At 41.5% G+C, this 12,166-nt stretch overlaps 2 protein-coding genes across 2 annotated transcripts in view; one reads left to right on the top strand and one right to left on the bottom strand.

Annotated features, from left to right (window-relative positions):
• LOC306740811 (serine/threonine-protein kinase WNK1-like) overlaps positions 1 to 3,769 on the top strand; it is a 29,355-nt gene extending 25,586 nt beyond the window's left edge. The window contains exon 26 of the mRNA XM_079223045.1: positions 431 to 3,769. Within this exon, the coding sequence (XP_079079171.1) occupies positions 431 to 802 (372 nt within the window). The 3' untranslated portion in view covers positions 803 to 3,769. The remainder of the gene's footprint in view (positions 1 to 430) is intronic.
• Positions 3,770 to 4,147: 378 nt separating this feature from the next.
• On the bottom strand, positions 4,148 to 6,878 carry rad52 (RAD52 homolog, DNA repair protein). The gene is made up of 9 exons (XM_079224272.1): positions 6,785 to 6,878; positions 6,634 to 6,701; positions 6,403 to 6,521; positions 6,212 to 6,287; positions 5,894 to 6,123; positions 5,189 to 5,373; positions 4,750 to 4,830; positions 4,389 to 4,628; positions 4,148 to 4,310 (listed from the first exon to the last, which is right to left on the bottom strand). The coding sequence occupies exons 1-9, from the start codon at positions 6,831 to 6,833 to the stop codon at positions 4,249 to 4,251; spliced, it is 1,110 nt and encodes a 369-aa protein (XP_079080398.1). The 5' UTR covers positions 6,834 to 6,878; the 3' UTR covers positions 4,148 to 4,248.
• Between the last annotated feature and the right edge of the window lie 5,288 nt (positions 6,879 to 12,166).

The raw sequence follows: 12,166 nt of genomic DNA, 5'->3' as shown, positions 1-12,166 counted from the left end.
GTATAATCTGTGCAAGAAGATCAGGAGATTGTGTGTGCATGAGTGAGTGTGTGCAGCTCTGTCTGTCCATGACTAATCTTGAGTTCTGCTGCACCAAACTACATAATATGTTGGGCGGTCATGTATGGCTGCATGCTGAAGGACCTCTCGAGGTTCCAGTGACTCACGCTTTCTCAAAAAAACTTTTGATACTGTCATTAATTGATTGCTGACTTCTCACAGAGTCACTCTGAGCCTTTTATTATTGGGCATCAACCTCACATTTACACGTGTATTGTTGAAGCGGTAGACTCAAAGCCTAATTATATGCTTTAAGTCACGCTTCCACCAGTAAGACACAGCTGAGATGTATATTTGCAAGATCCCCCCAATAGTTTTGCAAAACCCTGCATATTCAGTAGTAACACCTACATTTCTTTCTCTGTTACAGGCTATCCCTCCAGCCAACATGGGCCGTAAATTCTCAGCTCCAAGCTTCCTCTGCCCAACACTTCCCACGTCTTCTAGCACCACATCCGCCACGTCGACTCATCTCCCCAACCCAGCCAATCCCTCTGTCCCTTTGGGGCCTCGGAAAGGGTCTTTGGGTCCAGCTGCACAGGGGTTTGGATACCCCTCGGCCCCATACAGTGCTCCTCAGTGGGCAGGACCCACAGGCACATGCCAGGTCGGCATGCTCAACCCCGCACAGCCAATAACGCAGTACCAGCCGCCTACGACAGCCTCAGGCTACCACATGGGAACCACACCAGCCACCCAGAGTCCAGTCAACCCCGGAGGGTCCAACCTGAAGCCCACGTAGCCCAGTTGTAGCCCTAGTCCACGCTGAGACGGAGGACCAAACAGGGCAGACAGTTGTTGAACAAGAACCACTAGCTCTCTTTGCAGTCGGCTGGTAAACTGACTGGATATTGTGATTTTTATTTTTATTTCAACTTTTATTATTGTGTTTTTTTCTTTTCTTTTTCTTTTTCTGTAATAGAGTTGACCTGTGTGGTTCACGTCCTCTCAGGCAGAACGAAATCTGTCCGGCAATTGGAGGGAGAGTGCAATACACATCCACAGCACAAAAGTCTCATACTTAGCCGTCCGTTGGCTGTGGAATTGAGCTGTGACGAGTCGGTTGGTCGTGTCTGGTGATGTAATGGCCCAAAGGCGTAACCAACAGCAGCCAAAGATGTGTTTTGAGAGCATACGTTGCAATGTCGTCATTCCTTTGAAGAGGGGAAGGTAGGAGGGATTCTGGTTCACATCCTTACTAGTTCTGACTTTAAGCCCTGCTGGGACCGAAGACGGTTGAATTTACACCACATCTACACACGTGTGTGTGTTTGTATGTGTGCACGTGCACCTGAAAAGAATCTGGTTGATGTTCGTGAAGTAATCTCAGAGAGTGAGGGGAGGGGGGGAGACAGTGCACAGAAAGTGGGAAATAAGAGAGGGACAGTTAGTTTGTCCGAGACGGATTAGCAAAGTGTGACTGGTTGAGTTTGAAGAAGAAAGACATAGTAAGTTAGGCAGGAGTGTAATGGATCGGTTTGCAGTTTAAATACATCCCAATCGCTACCTATTAAGTAAAATGCAATAATGGCAAAGAGTAGATAAACTGTCCCTTGTAACTGTGGCCTTAATCCCCAAACACATTTAAACATTGACTTTGTACATATATATTTCTTCACTGGGTTATGATTCCATGTTTTGCATATTTATGTCCCTGTGAGTCTGGTGACATTGTGATTTGAGTTGTCCATCCAAACAGATTTATTATACAGATTTATTCTTCACTTCTGATATGTAAACCAGTGGCTCTGCCACATGAAAAAGCATTGTCCTGGTGTTGACCACCATTCACAGTGTGACATTTAAGAGGTGATGCTGCTGTAAATCACGTTCTGGTTGAGGGTGTTTGCAGGGTGTTTTTGTTTTTTCATTTTGTCTTGTTTTTTTCTCACAAGAATGAAATAATAAATCCAATAATAAATAAATCCAAATGACACATGAAATACTTTCACTTATTCAAAATCTGCTTAAATCATAGAACAATAATTCTGGTTTATTGCAATAGTATTTATGTGAGGTTGCCGCCTCGCCTCTTCTCCCAGTTGTTTACACGGATGGAGCGCCGTTCACACATGAGCAGGTTGTTAGTGAAGTCATGGCACATTAAATATCTCCGCTCATGACATTTAGCCGTCACCTCTCAAATCACAAGTGTTTGGGGTTCTTTCTTCCTGTGGTCTGTTTTTGTATGCGTATATTTAATAAACAAATGTTCTTTATGGACCTGTATTCAGCCATCAGATTTTGATGTTTCACTGTAATTATTAAAGGTTGTTAAACAACATGTAGTTTAAAGGAATATTAAAAAGTGCAATTGCAGGGTTGTTGATGGTATCCTATTCGCCACGCAGGAGTGATCCGGTGGTTTATTAAGCTTGTCTCTCTGACTGCCCTCCTGCCCCTCCTTCTATTTTAATGTATATATGTTAATGTGAGGTAGATGCTTTCACACACTGCTCAGTCACTAGAGTATGCTTGTGGTGACCCACTCTACACATGCACATGCACTCTAACCTGTGAACATGAGGAACACTTTAGTGCCTTGCATCCTCACTAATGACACGTTCCAGATCCATCTAGTCCTGTAGCTGTGACTGTACTTCAGAAAACCAGTGAACTAAAACCTGAACTAGACGTAGATACACAACAGGTGGCTGCATAACTGTTGCACGGCCAGCTCATGTATCACTGAAACGGGAGACGAGACACCACACAGGACGGCAGAACAAAGAGCACACTGAGTGAAGTGGAGGCGTTTCTGTTCTCTCTACGGTTCTATTTGTGATGGGTGTGTTATCAGCTGTGTGTTTTTATATTTGGCTGTGTTTTTGGGGGGGTTTCTGTGGATTTATCAAACAGTTTCGCGGTTATGAATCCCCCTGCTTTTCTTGGCAAGGCCCGCCCTGCTTCGAATTCAAGCGCTGGGATTGGCCACAGAGTTCCTCCTGGTCACCCAGTTGGTTCAGGTCCGATGCCCGGACCAATTGGCTATCCAGACCCGAACTGCTCGCCGTCAATGTCGAACCTTAACTTATTGTCTCTGCCTCAACCAGCAATGCAGTGGGATTCATAATTACGCTTCATAGACGCGCTTGTTCCGGCAGCGAGTGAGCTGTATAAAGGTTTAAACGTCATGCTGGCTCTACTTTTGTTTCACCACCTCACGAGTGCCATGCTGTCATTGTGACTCTTTCGCCTGCTCGTAGATTGGATGAATAGTTAAAGTTCTCTAGAGAAAAAAATAAGTTACTGCAATGCAGAATATGCAATGTTTAAAGGGACTGTGGGGTAATTGAAACACTTGCATGCTGATGAGGGTTGTTACCGACTTCAATGTTTTTGATATTGGAATAGTATATCTTTATTTTATTCTTTGCCTTCCTGAGTGATCATAAAGTGTTGATCTGTTCTCTCGTCATTCACTAATATCACAACTTCAATATCAAACTATCAGCATATGATTTCTGCATGCCAGCTTCACAGTTAATCTTACGAATGACAACTCACAACTGGCTACTGTACAGCACAAGGTCACAACAAAGCTCTTTACGGTCCATATGCTACTAGCCATCATCAGTAATGATCACAGGCCTCTACAGTTCTGTTTGAGGCGACTGACACGCAGTAGTATCTGTCAAGCTCTTATTTCTGATCCCTCCTTACTGACCTGTGATTCAGTGTCTGTTTTGTGTATGTTTTTCATATTGTACAAAATGTAAAAACAAATAAAAATAATATCAATTAAAGCAGTTGTCATGCTCATTGGAATAATCTTTTAATAAACCAGATTGTGCTGTTTTATTTGAGTGTCACTAATTGTCTTGAATTAAAAAAAAAAAAATTTAAATCATTTTAAGGCCTTGAAAATGTAAATCCTATATTAATTATTCAACACTGACTTTACAGTAAATATGATATCTGATCAAATAAGCACCTATCAAAGGTCAGAAAACATCTTTATATATTATTGATCACGTTTGTTGGTTTCATCTCAGTAAAAACCCAGCTGACTGACTTTTGTAGTTTTTATTTTTTTACAAAACCAGAAATATTTCTCAGAAAAATTCAATCAGCAACAATTGATTGCAAAGATAACTTACATGTAAGCACTATACAAAAAAAGAAGAAAACAAGTAAAATTGACTTTATAAAATGTTGAGGAAGCTGTGGAACAGAAACATAAAATACTCATGAGTCCAGTCGGCGTTTCTTCATGTACTGTCCTTGTCTGTATGGACTGATGACTTCACCTGTCGGGTTGAAAAAGTAGATTGAAGACCACAAAATTCAGCCGACAGCTCTCCAACATCTCTTATATGGAATCTCACCTGGTCTGGCCTGATACTGGTTTGGAAGTTGAGGTCTGCATTGAGCCCGGTCCGGTCCTCCGCTGTATGAAGGGGCCTCGTCTGGAGGTCTGCCTGGAGCTCTCAGAGGGGTCTTACTGCGCGTCCGCATGTTGTGATTCCCAGGCGTGCTCGGTAGGAGCGCTCTGGAGGGAGGGCCGCCTGCAGGGACGTCCAGCAAATCAACCCCATCCAGAGTGAAATCCCAGAGCTCAGGATCGTCTGCAGAATAGAGACAAACGAGTCGTACTGAGTGAGGTTGTCAGGTAACCGGTGAAGAGAGGCAGGTTTCCTCCCCACGCTGTCAAAGCATGTGAAGCCTTCTCGTGGTGGCTTACATAACCTGCTAAATGCTCGTCCCTGCCGCTGGGCTTTCTGTGTCCCGCAGAGGTGCTGTCCCTGAGCGCAGGTACATCTTTGAGACCTGGAGGAATGGATGCGTCATTATAAAAAGAAAACCACAACATTTGCTCCTAAAAGGTAAGAATAAAGAGACACTTTAAACCAGCGGTCTAAAATCTAGTGGCCAAACCCAACACAATGTCATAAGGCCCCATGTTTCAAATCAAACGTTACATCTGGTCTGACATTGCACAACTTTTCAACAGTTTCAAGAGGATATTTAACTATTTTTGTAGCATTAAATGATTTCTTCTGTTGTTCTCAGGTAAACAATCAAGATGTATTCAAGCCGAAAAACCCATCATGTGCAAGGGAACTTGCGTTTAAGACTGCTGCTATAAACAGAATGAAATCACTCATGGACACATGAACCCCTTTACCTCCACTAGATACTCGTTCAATCGCGATCTCTGTGTCCTCAGACTTGGCTTGACCCGGTTTGTGCTGCAGCATCCTGGTCTCCATCTCTCTCCTGAACTTCTGTTGAAGCTGCTGCTGTCGGAGTTTTCTCAGCTGTTTGGGGTCTGTGTGTGACTCGCCATCGTTCACAGAGTCCATGACGGGTCTTGGAAAATGGAGGAAACAGATTGGAGGTGATGCACAAGGGATGAATTAGTGTCATTAAAATCAGAAACTACACCCACTGCTGTTTATCTGGAGTGATACAGCTTTTAAGGAGTAAAAATTAAAGCACTTTCAAGGTACCAAAATCTTTATGACTCTTGAGGTCTAAATGTACTACTATAAATGCAAATTGTGAATAAAAAGTATACTTATAAATACATTCATACCCACAGTAATAATTGTATATTGAAAATATTTACATTAGGAAAGTGTAGTGCTCGTGGCAACTAATTTAGAGATCGGGTCCAGTCTGCGCACTGTGAAAGATGCCAGGAGGATTGTGTCATTTGAAATATTACAATATTTGTAGTTTACATGAAGAACTGTGTAGATGAACCATCTGAATATGTTGAAATTCAAACATTGTTCAAAACGTAAATCAGGCATATTCCTAACATGTAAAATATAAAAAGGTAAAAATTAATGTTCCAGACTTTCCACTTTGTACGAACGCTGTTTACCTGGAGTCTACGTGGTCCCTCTTCCTGTCAGCAGGGCCAGCAGCATTAGGAGTGTGAACTTCTGAATAGTTCTGGTTGTGGTGGAGGACTCTGGGCTCCAGTGGCGTCCTGCCAGGACCCGCAGCAGATCTAAGCTTTTCTTCTCGGACCAGACTGGCGTACCGGGCCTTCTCCACTAAAGGCTCACCCTCGGAGCGCTTAGTCTGTGCCGGGTCTAGAGGAGGAGGAGGCTTTGTGTAGAAGAGAAAATTCAGCACCCAAAAACACTTTGAGAATTAAAAACTTCTTTTTTTTAAGTATTATAATACTGTACCAGACCTGTTTGGGGATCTTGTTAATGGCTATGAGGTATTCTTTATTCAGGATGCAGTTTCCGAGAGCATTTCCAAAGCATCTAAACACACAAATACATAAAAGCAGTCTTATTATAACAAAATGTATTTTAGAAAGATTGTATATTTTAAATGATTTTCATGTTTCATACTGAGAAGACATAACAATGGCAGTACTTCAGTGCTCTCTTCATCCCATCTGTGACCGCTTCCTTTCTCGCCTTTTCCAGCGACAGAGCTTTAGACTTCAGTCCTTCACTGACACCGTAACCTACATCCTCATGGAACGACCCATCCTGGAGGAAAAGGACACATTACATACACAACAAAAGAAAGAATACATCATCGGAAATTATAATATAATAATCTTCAAATCAATATAATAAAATAAGTATGGCTTCCTCTAACCTTCAGCTGCACTTTAATAAACGCACTGACTCCGACATAAAACTTCCCGTTGTTGATGTCTATGAAGTCTGTAGAACAGAAGTGTTTTCTTAGTGTTGAAAGAGCTTGACTTTAACAGCAGTGTAGTGACAAGAAGCTCTGCGAGTCCTACCGACATTCTGCTGAGAGATGGAGTGGGACCAGCCATTGTAGCCAAACATCTCATTAGCCAGGCCGATTACACGATGCCCTTCAACATAGCAAACCTGGAAGAGTCCATTCAAGAGTTAATAAGAAAGAGAGAAATAAAACGTTCTGAGAAAAGTCAATCACATGCACGGTTCATGTTATGTTGGTCGGGGAGGACTTCAATGTGTGATTATAACCTTGCTGACAGACAAACATCTAACTTTTATACAGTTGACTTGAAACTGGTTTTACGCTCTTACAGAAAACAAGAGGCAGAGCGACGAACAAAGACTTGCCTTCTGTCCTCCTCCAGCCATTCTGGAACTGATGTACTCTGGTCCCAGCTTCTGTTGCAGAGCTCTGTGCACCGCCTCCTGCTCCTCTGCTGTGTAGGTACACTGACAACACAGGAAAAACTAAGCACCCCCACACACATCACTCTATATATGTATATAGACCATGACATAATAAAAGAGCGTTGGGTCAATGTCCTAACACCCTGACCCTGTGAAACTGATTGTGCAATACTGCTGTGCCTTATTTTTCTTATACCATTATCATTAATAACAATGTTATTTTGTATTCTTAATTCTAATTCTAATTGTTTTTACCTTAAGTTTATTGTAATTCTGTGTGTAAGGAGGACCTAGCAAAATAAGCTTTTAATTGTACGGAGTAACTGTCTGTTATCTGTGCATATGACAATAAAAATATCTTGAATCTTGAATCCAATGCTGGAGCACTGCTTTCTGCAATCACAAGGTTTTACATTTGATTCTCAATGACACAGCTGATACAATATATGTATACAGTATATTGTAAATATGCAACAATAGTTTGGAGCAATGCATTACAAAAAGGCAATCTCCATGCCTCTTCAGTTGTCGTTTTGGACAGACGCCTTTCCCAGCATGCATTGGGGGAAGCAGATGTGCGTCAGACAGCTACTAACGTGATCCTTGCTGATTTTCTGCACACCTGAGCCTCATTTGAATGAATGAGTCTGGTCAGCGACTGACGTTTCCAGCTAACGAAGTTGTGTTGGTAAGAAGTTTCTCCTGTAATACACCTAACGTCACCTACTTGTCCGAAGCGCGTTGGTGCAGCGACGCTCCTCTCCTCGACGAGGTTGGCCATGACTGCAGAGATCTCCTGTAGTCACTAAGTCCGACAGACATTTGTCATTATCATCCATCAGGGTGAGTTCCTTTTTAAAAGCTAAACACGCACCCTGAACTGACTAATCGGCACAGGTCAACCCATGGATGTATGGAGAGAAAGTAACTAGCTGGCTGGCTTTAGTTCCCATGTTACATTAGACATGGCCGCATGTCGTTGGACGTTATCTTTCACGTTCATAGAAACACAAACTCACCAGTTAAAAGTCCTCAAACGGGATTCGTGTGTCAAATGAGCGGCGTTTGCTACATTTTAAACATGAATGTCTTCAACCGACGAACATCTGAAGTTCCCGCTCGGACACCCGGAGGAGGAGTTTGTGCTGCCTTCACGTCCTGTCGGAATATGCAGACGTCACTGAAACGATTACCTGTTCTTCTACGTATGAGACTCGGAATCAGTTCGTGGTCAAAATACAAAAATACTAATTGTTTAAAAATATAAAATGACTGGTACAAAAATACACACATTTTCTTTGTATTTTCTTGTATGATATTTAGTTCATGAGCCGGACGGACTCACTGTAACATGATTTATATTACATTAATAACAGCAATGAAAGCATTTCTTATCAGAACAGACTAAACTTTGGGCAGTTTGTGTCTATTAGAGTATTGCGAACGTTGCATTGGATTCTGTTATGGAATATATTATATCACATATTTTATATATATTACATCACATCTTAGCCCATAGTTAATATAGACTGGTTACAAATGATGAGGCATCTATTCAGTAGTAAAGGGTTATAGTCCATGGCCATGATGGCCATTTTTCTTTCCACTTCAACCGAAAGATGTATTATGCATCAAATCTCCTAAACCAAACATGATAAACACAGAAAATGTGATACCAACATGTATCTAACCGTACATGTTGGTGGTCAATGATTGCAATGACACCATGATACAATATCATACAGTTTTTGTTAAACTTAAAACAATGATTACGACTTTGTAAATTAACATTTGACACAACCAACCAGCATCATGATCACATTACTTGAACAGTCACTCATTCGAGCTGTGTGCACTCACTGAAACATTTGTAAATCATTTTGAAGAAGAAATAGTCTGCGAACAGTTGTGACAGGAAAACTTTTCACAAAGACATTGACATCTCACCTTTTACATACAACATTCAGTTAGAAATGTAGCTACTGCAGAAGTGTATTTCATTTAGTTGGTGGCCACGTCTCCAAGAGTTTCAAATCTACGGTTTCTTTTGTGTCTTCACAACAAACCACTAGAACTATATCATCTCCTACATTTTTTTGTCAATACAATGCTACAAGGCCCTGATCTTGCACACCTCGCTAAATACCCATAAAAGTATCCTGCAGGTCTTGCTAAGGTTTGGCCTTTTGCCATTGTGGGTTCTTATCATGTGCACCACTAAGCCTGAAGGCTCTTCCATATGTTTTGCAAATAAACTGCTTCTAACGTGCGGTTTTCATGTGGACTTTCAACTCCCCTTTACATACAAAATCTTGACCGTGTTTTGCATAAATCTGGCTTCTCGCCTGTATGGCCTCTCATATGAATGTTAAATGAAATCTTTTCCCACAGGTATTGTAACACTAACTTTCGATTTTGCAATGTCTTATCCGTGGTTTTGGCTCTACATTTTAGGTGATATCCCATGACCTCTAACATTTGATCAATAGTTTCACACTGTGGGCTCTTCACATGTAAACCAACAAGCCACTACTCATTCTGAAATCTCTTCCACATGATGTCCAATTAAATGGCTACTCACCTGTGTGGCTGTGACTACAACTGGAACCTTTGTTCTGCAGTAATACACCTTTTTATGTGTGCGTTCTCATGTGGCCTTTAACCTAAGCGTACAGTATTAAAGCACCTGGATCTGCATGCGTTTTTTTGTGTCTATATAACTGAAATGTTTGTGCTGCATTGATGGAACCGCCTCATATGGCCTTTCAAGTTACTGCTACTTTTGAAATCTTTCCTACATGTTTTGCAAGTATATGGTCTCTCACCTGTGTGGGATCTCATGTGGACTTTCAAGTGAGAGCTACCCCTGAAAGCTTTCTCACATATTTTGCAGGTAAATGACTTCTCACCTGTGTGGATTCTAATATGGCCTTTAAATGCTGACATGTCACGGAATCTTTTCCCGCAGGCCTGGCACTGGTACGGCCTCTCACCTGTGTGTGTCCTCGTGTGGCTTTTCATGTCACTGCTACATCTGAAACCCTTCCCACATGTGTTGCAGGTATATGGTTTCTCACCCGTGTGAATTCTTATGTGGACTTTTAAGTAACTGTTGTATTGGAAACTTTTCCCACATGTTTTACAAATATGCGGCTTGGTACATTTGTGTACGAGCAGGTGTCTCTGCAAATAGGACTTGCACTTAAAAGTTTTCTCACACATGTCACATTTGAATATTTGAGTATGACAGTGACTCAAAAATAAAGTAGGATTTGATATATTGTTTAAGTGGTGTGGATTCTTGTCTGGCTCATTCTGGCCTCCTTCCTGATCTTGGCTCTCAGCTTCATGAGAGTTGAGAGAGAGGAGCTGCCGGTCACCATTTGGTTCTGATACCACAAAGCTTGTAACTGAGATGTTTCCAAAAGGCTTTTCCAACATCACACGTTGACTGTAATCAGTGCTAAAGTACAGAGTCTGATCTTCACTGTGGTCCCTTTCCTCATAAGTAGGAATGAACATGAAGGCATCCGTCTCCTGCTTCAGTGCAAGCTGCTCTCCCTCCTCCCTGGTGCAGAGCTCATCCTGTTGCTTTGTGTTCTGTGGCGGCTCTGAGTCCTCTTGGTCCAGACTGGAGCTCCTCTCCTGAACACAGAGCTGCTGCTGCTGAGCAAGAACCTCCTCCTCCTCCTCCTCCTCCTCCTTGACAGGTTGTTGTGAGAGCTCTGGAGGGACAGAGGACAAAGGGAATGGGATACTGCGGTGATGATGGAACAACTGACCTCTGAGCAGAAGATATAACACGTGACCTGTTTGTGAGACATGCTACTATGTTGGCTTTGTATTGGGCTTTTACACACCTATCCTGTTTAACTTCACTTCAGGTTTCAAAACGACCTCCAGCAATCTGCGCTGACGATCGATCTCGTTCTCGTACTCGACAATAGTTTTTTGAAAAACTCCGAATATTTCATCAGCGGCAGCAGTCAGTCGCTCGTTGACAAACTGTCTCAAATACACGACTACCGCCATTATTTGTATTTAATCAGTACAATTGAAGTGATTATCTTCAATGCAACTACAACATCGTCTTCGAGCTACGAGTCCGTGTATTGTTTACTTCCGCTTTGTGTCACACTGTTACGTTCCGACAGTGGAAATACGTAAGATTTTCTTTCCGCTTTCAACTGATGACATTTTATTATTGTATTATATTAGTAGAAAGACCTATTTCTTGCAAAATCCAACAAGAAATGTGGAAGGATTTGACAAACTACTAATCTGAACTAACCATCTGTTGTTGTTACTTCTGTGGTGGAAAAAATATTTAATTATACCGAGTGATTCCTACAATAATTAAATAAGGAACCAGACCATGTAATACTAATAGATAGGTTGTTAAAAACATTGTATGTTATACTTAAGTAATACAAAAATGATATAGTATTGTATGTGGGAAGAATCACGGACGTGTAATCAACTACAGCAAATATGCTGAATTGCTTTAAGTAATACTGTTGGCATCAATAAGAGCGATTAAAAATATGTTTTTAATAAATATGATTTTTATGGGAACAGATAGGTAATACATCTTCCGTCATATTCTGAATACTTATCTGCTATCCTGCAATAATAATTAACTTTATTTATATAGCACTCTTCTTAACAAGGTTACAAGAGAAAAAGGAGCAGATAAAACCAAAAACAACATTAAAACAACAATAGAATGAAATGTAATGGGAGAGCCTTCCACAGCCTTGGGACTCTCAACAAGAGGCTGATGCCAAAAAGTCTGAATTGGTGGTATGCTTGTTTAGCTCCAGGTATGGAAGGTGGCCCGGCCCAGTTCAGGTCCTCCCATTGACACCATTGTCCAGAACACCATTGCGGAGGAGGACAAAGTATGAGACTTTGTCTCCTGTTGTTTCGGAGAGATAGAGGAAACAGGGAATTACATTTTTATGATTGTTTTTATAACATACAATAGTATGACATTTTAAAGACATACT

Source organism: Taurulus bubalis, assembly GCF_910589615.1.
Source record: "Taurulus bubalis genome assembly, chromosome: 9".
NCBI lineage: Eukaryota > Metazoa > Chordata > Actinopteri > Perciformes > Cottidae > Taurulus > Taurulus bubalis.
Note: the sequence above shows the minus strand (reverse complement) of the source record. Positions and strands in the feature narration are given on the sequence as shown.

What these genes read in the sequence shown, in the direction of transcription:
- rad52 (XM_079224272.1), bottom strand. Translation starts at nt 6,833, where the DNA reads ATGTTTGGCTACAATGGCTGGTCCCACTCCATCTCTCAGCAGAATGTC. An exon ending in TTATTAAAGTGCAGCTGAAG is followed by an intron (nt 6,522 to 6,633) that starts GTTAGAGGAAGC and finishes CTTTTCCTCCAG; the next exon opens with GATGGGTCGTTCCATGAGGA. An exon ending in CCAGTATCAGGCCAGACCAG is followed by an intron (nt 4,311 to 4,388) that starts GTGAGATTCCAT and finishes TCAACCCGACAG; the next exon opens with GTGAAGTCATCAGTCCATAC.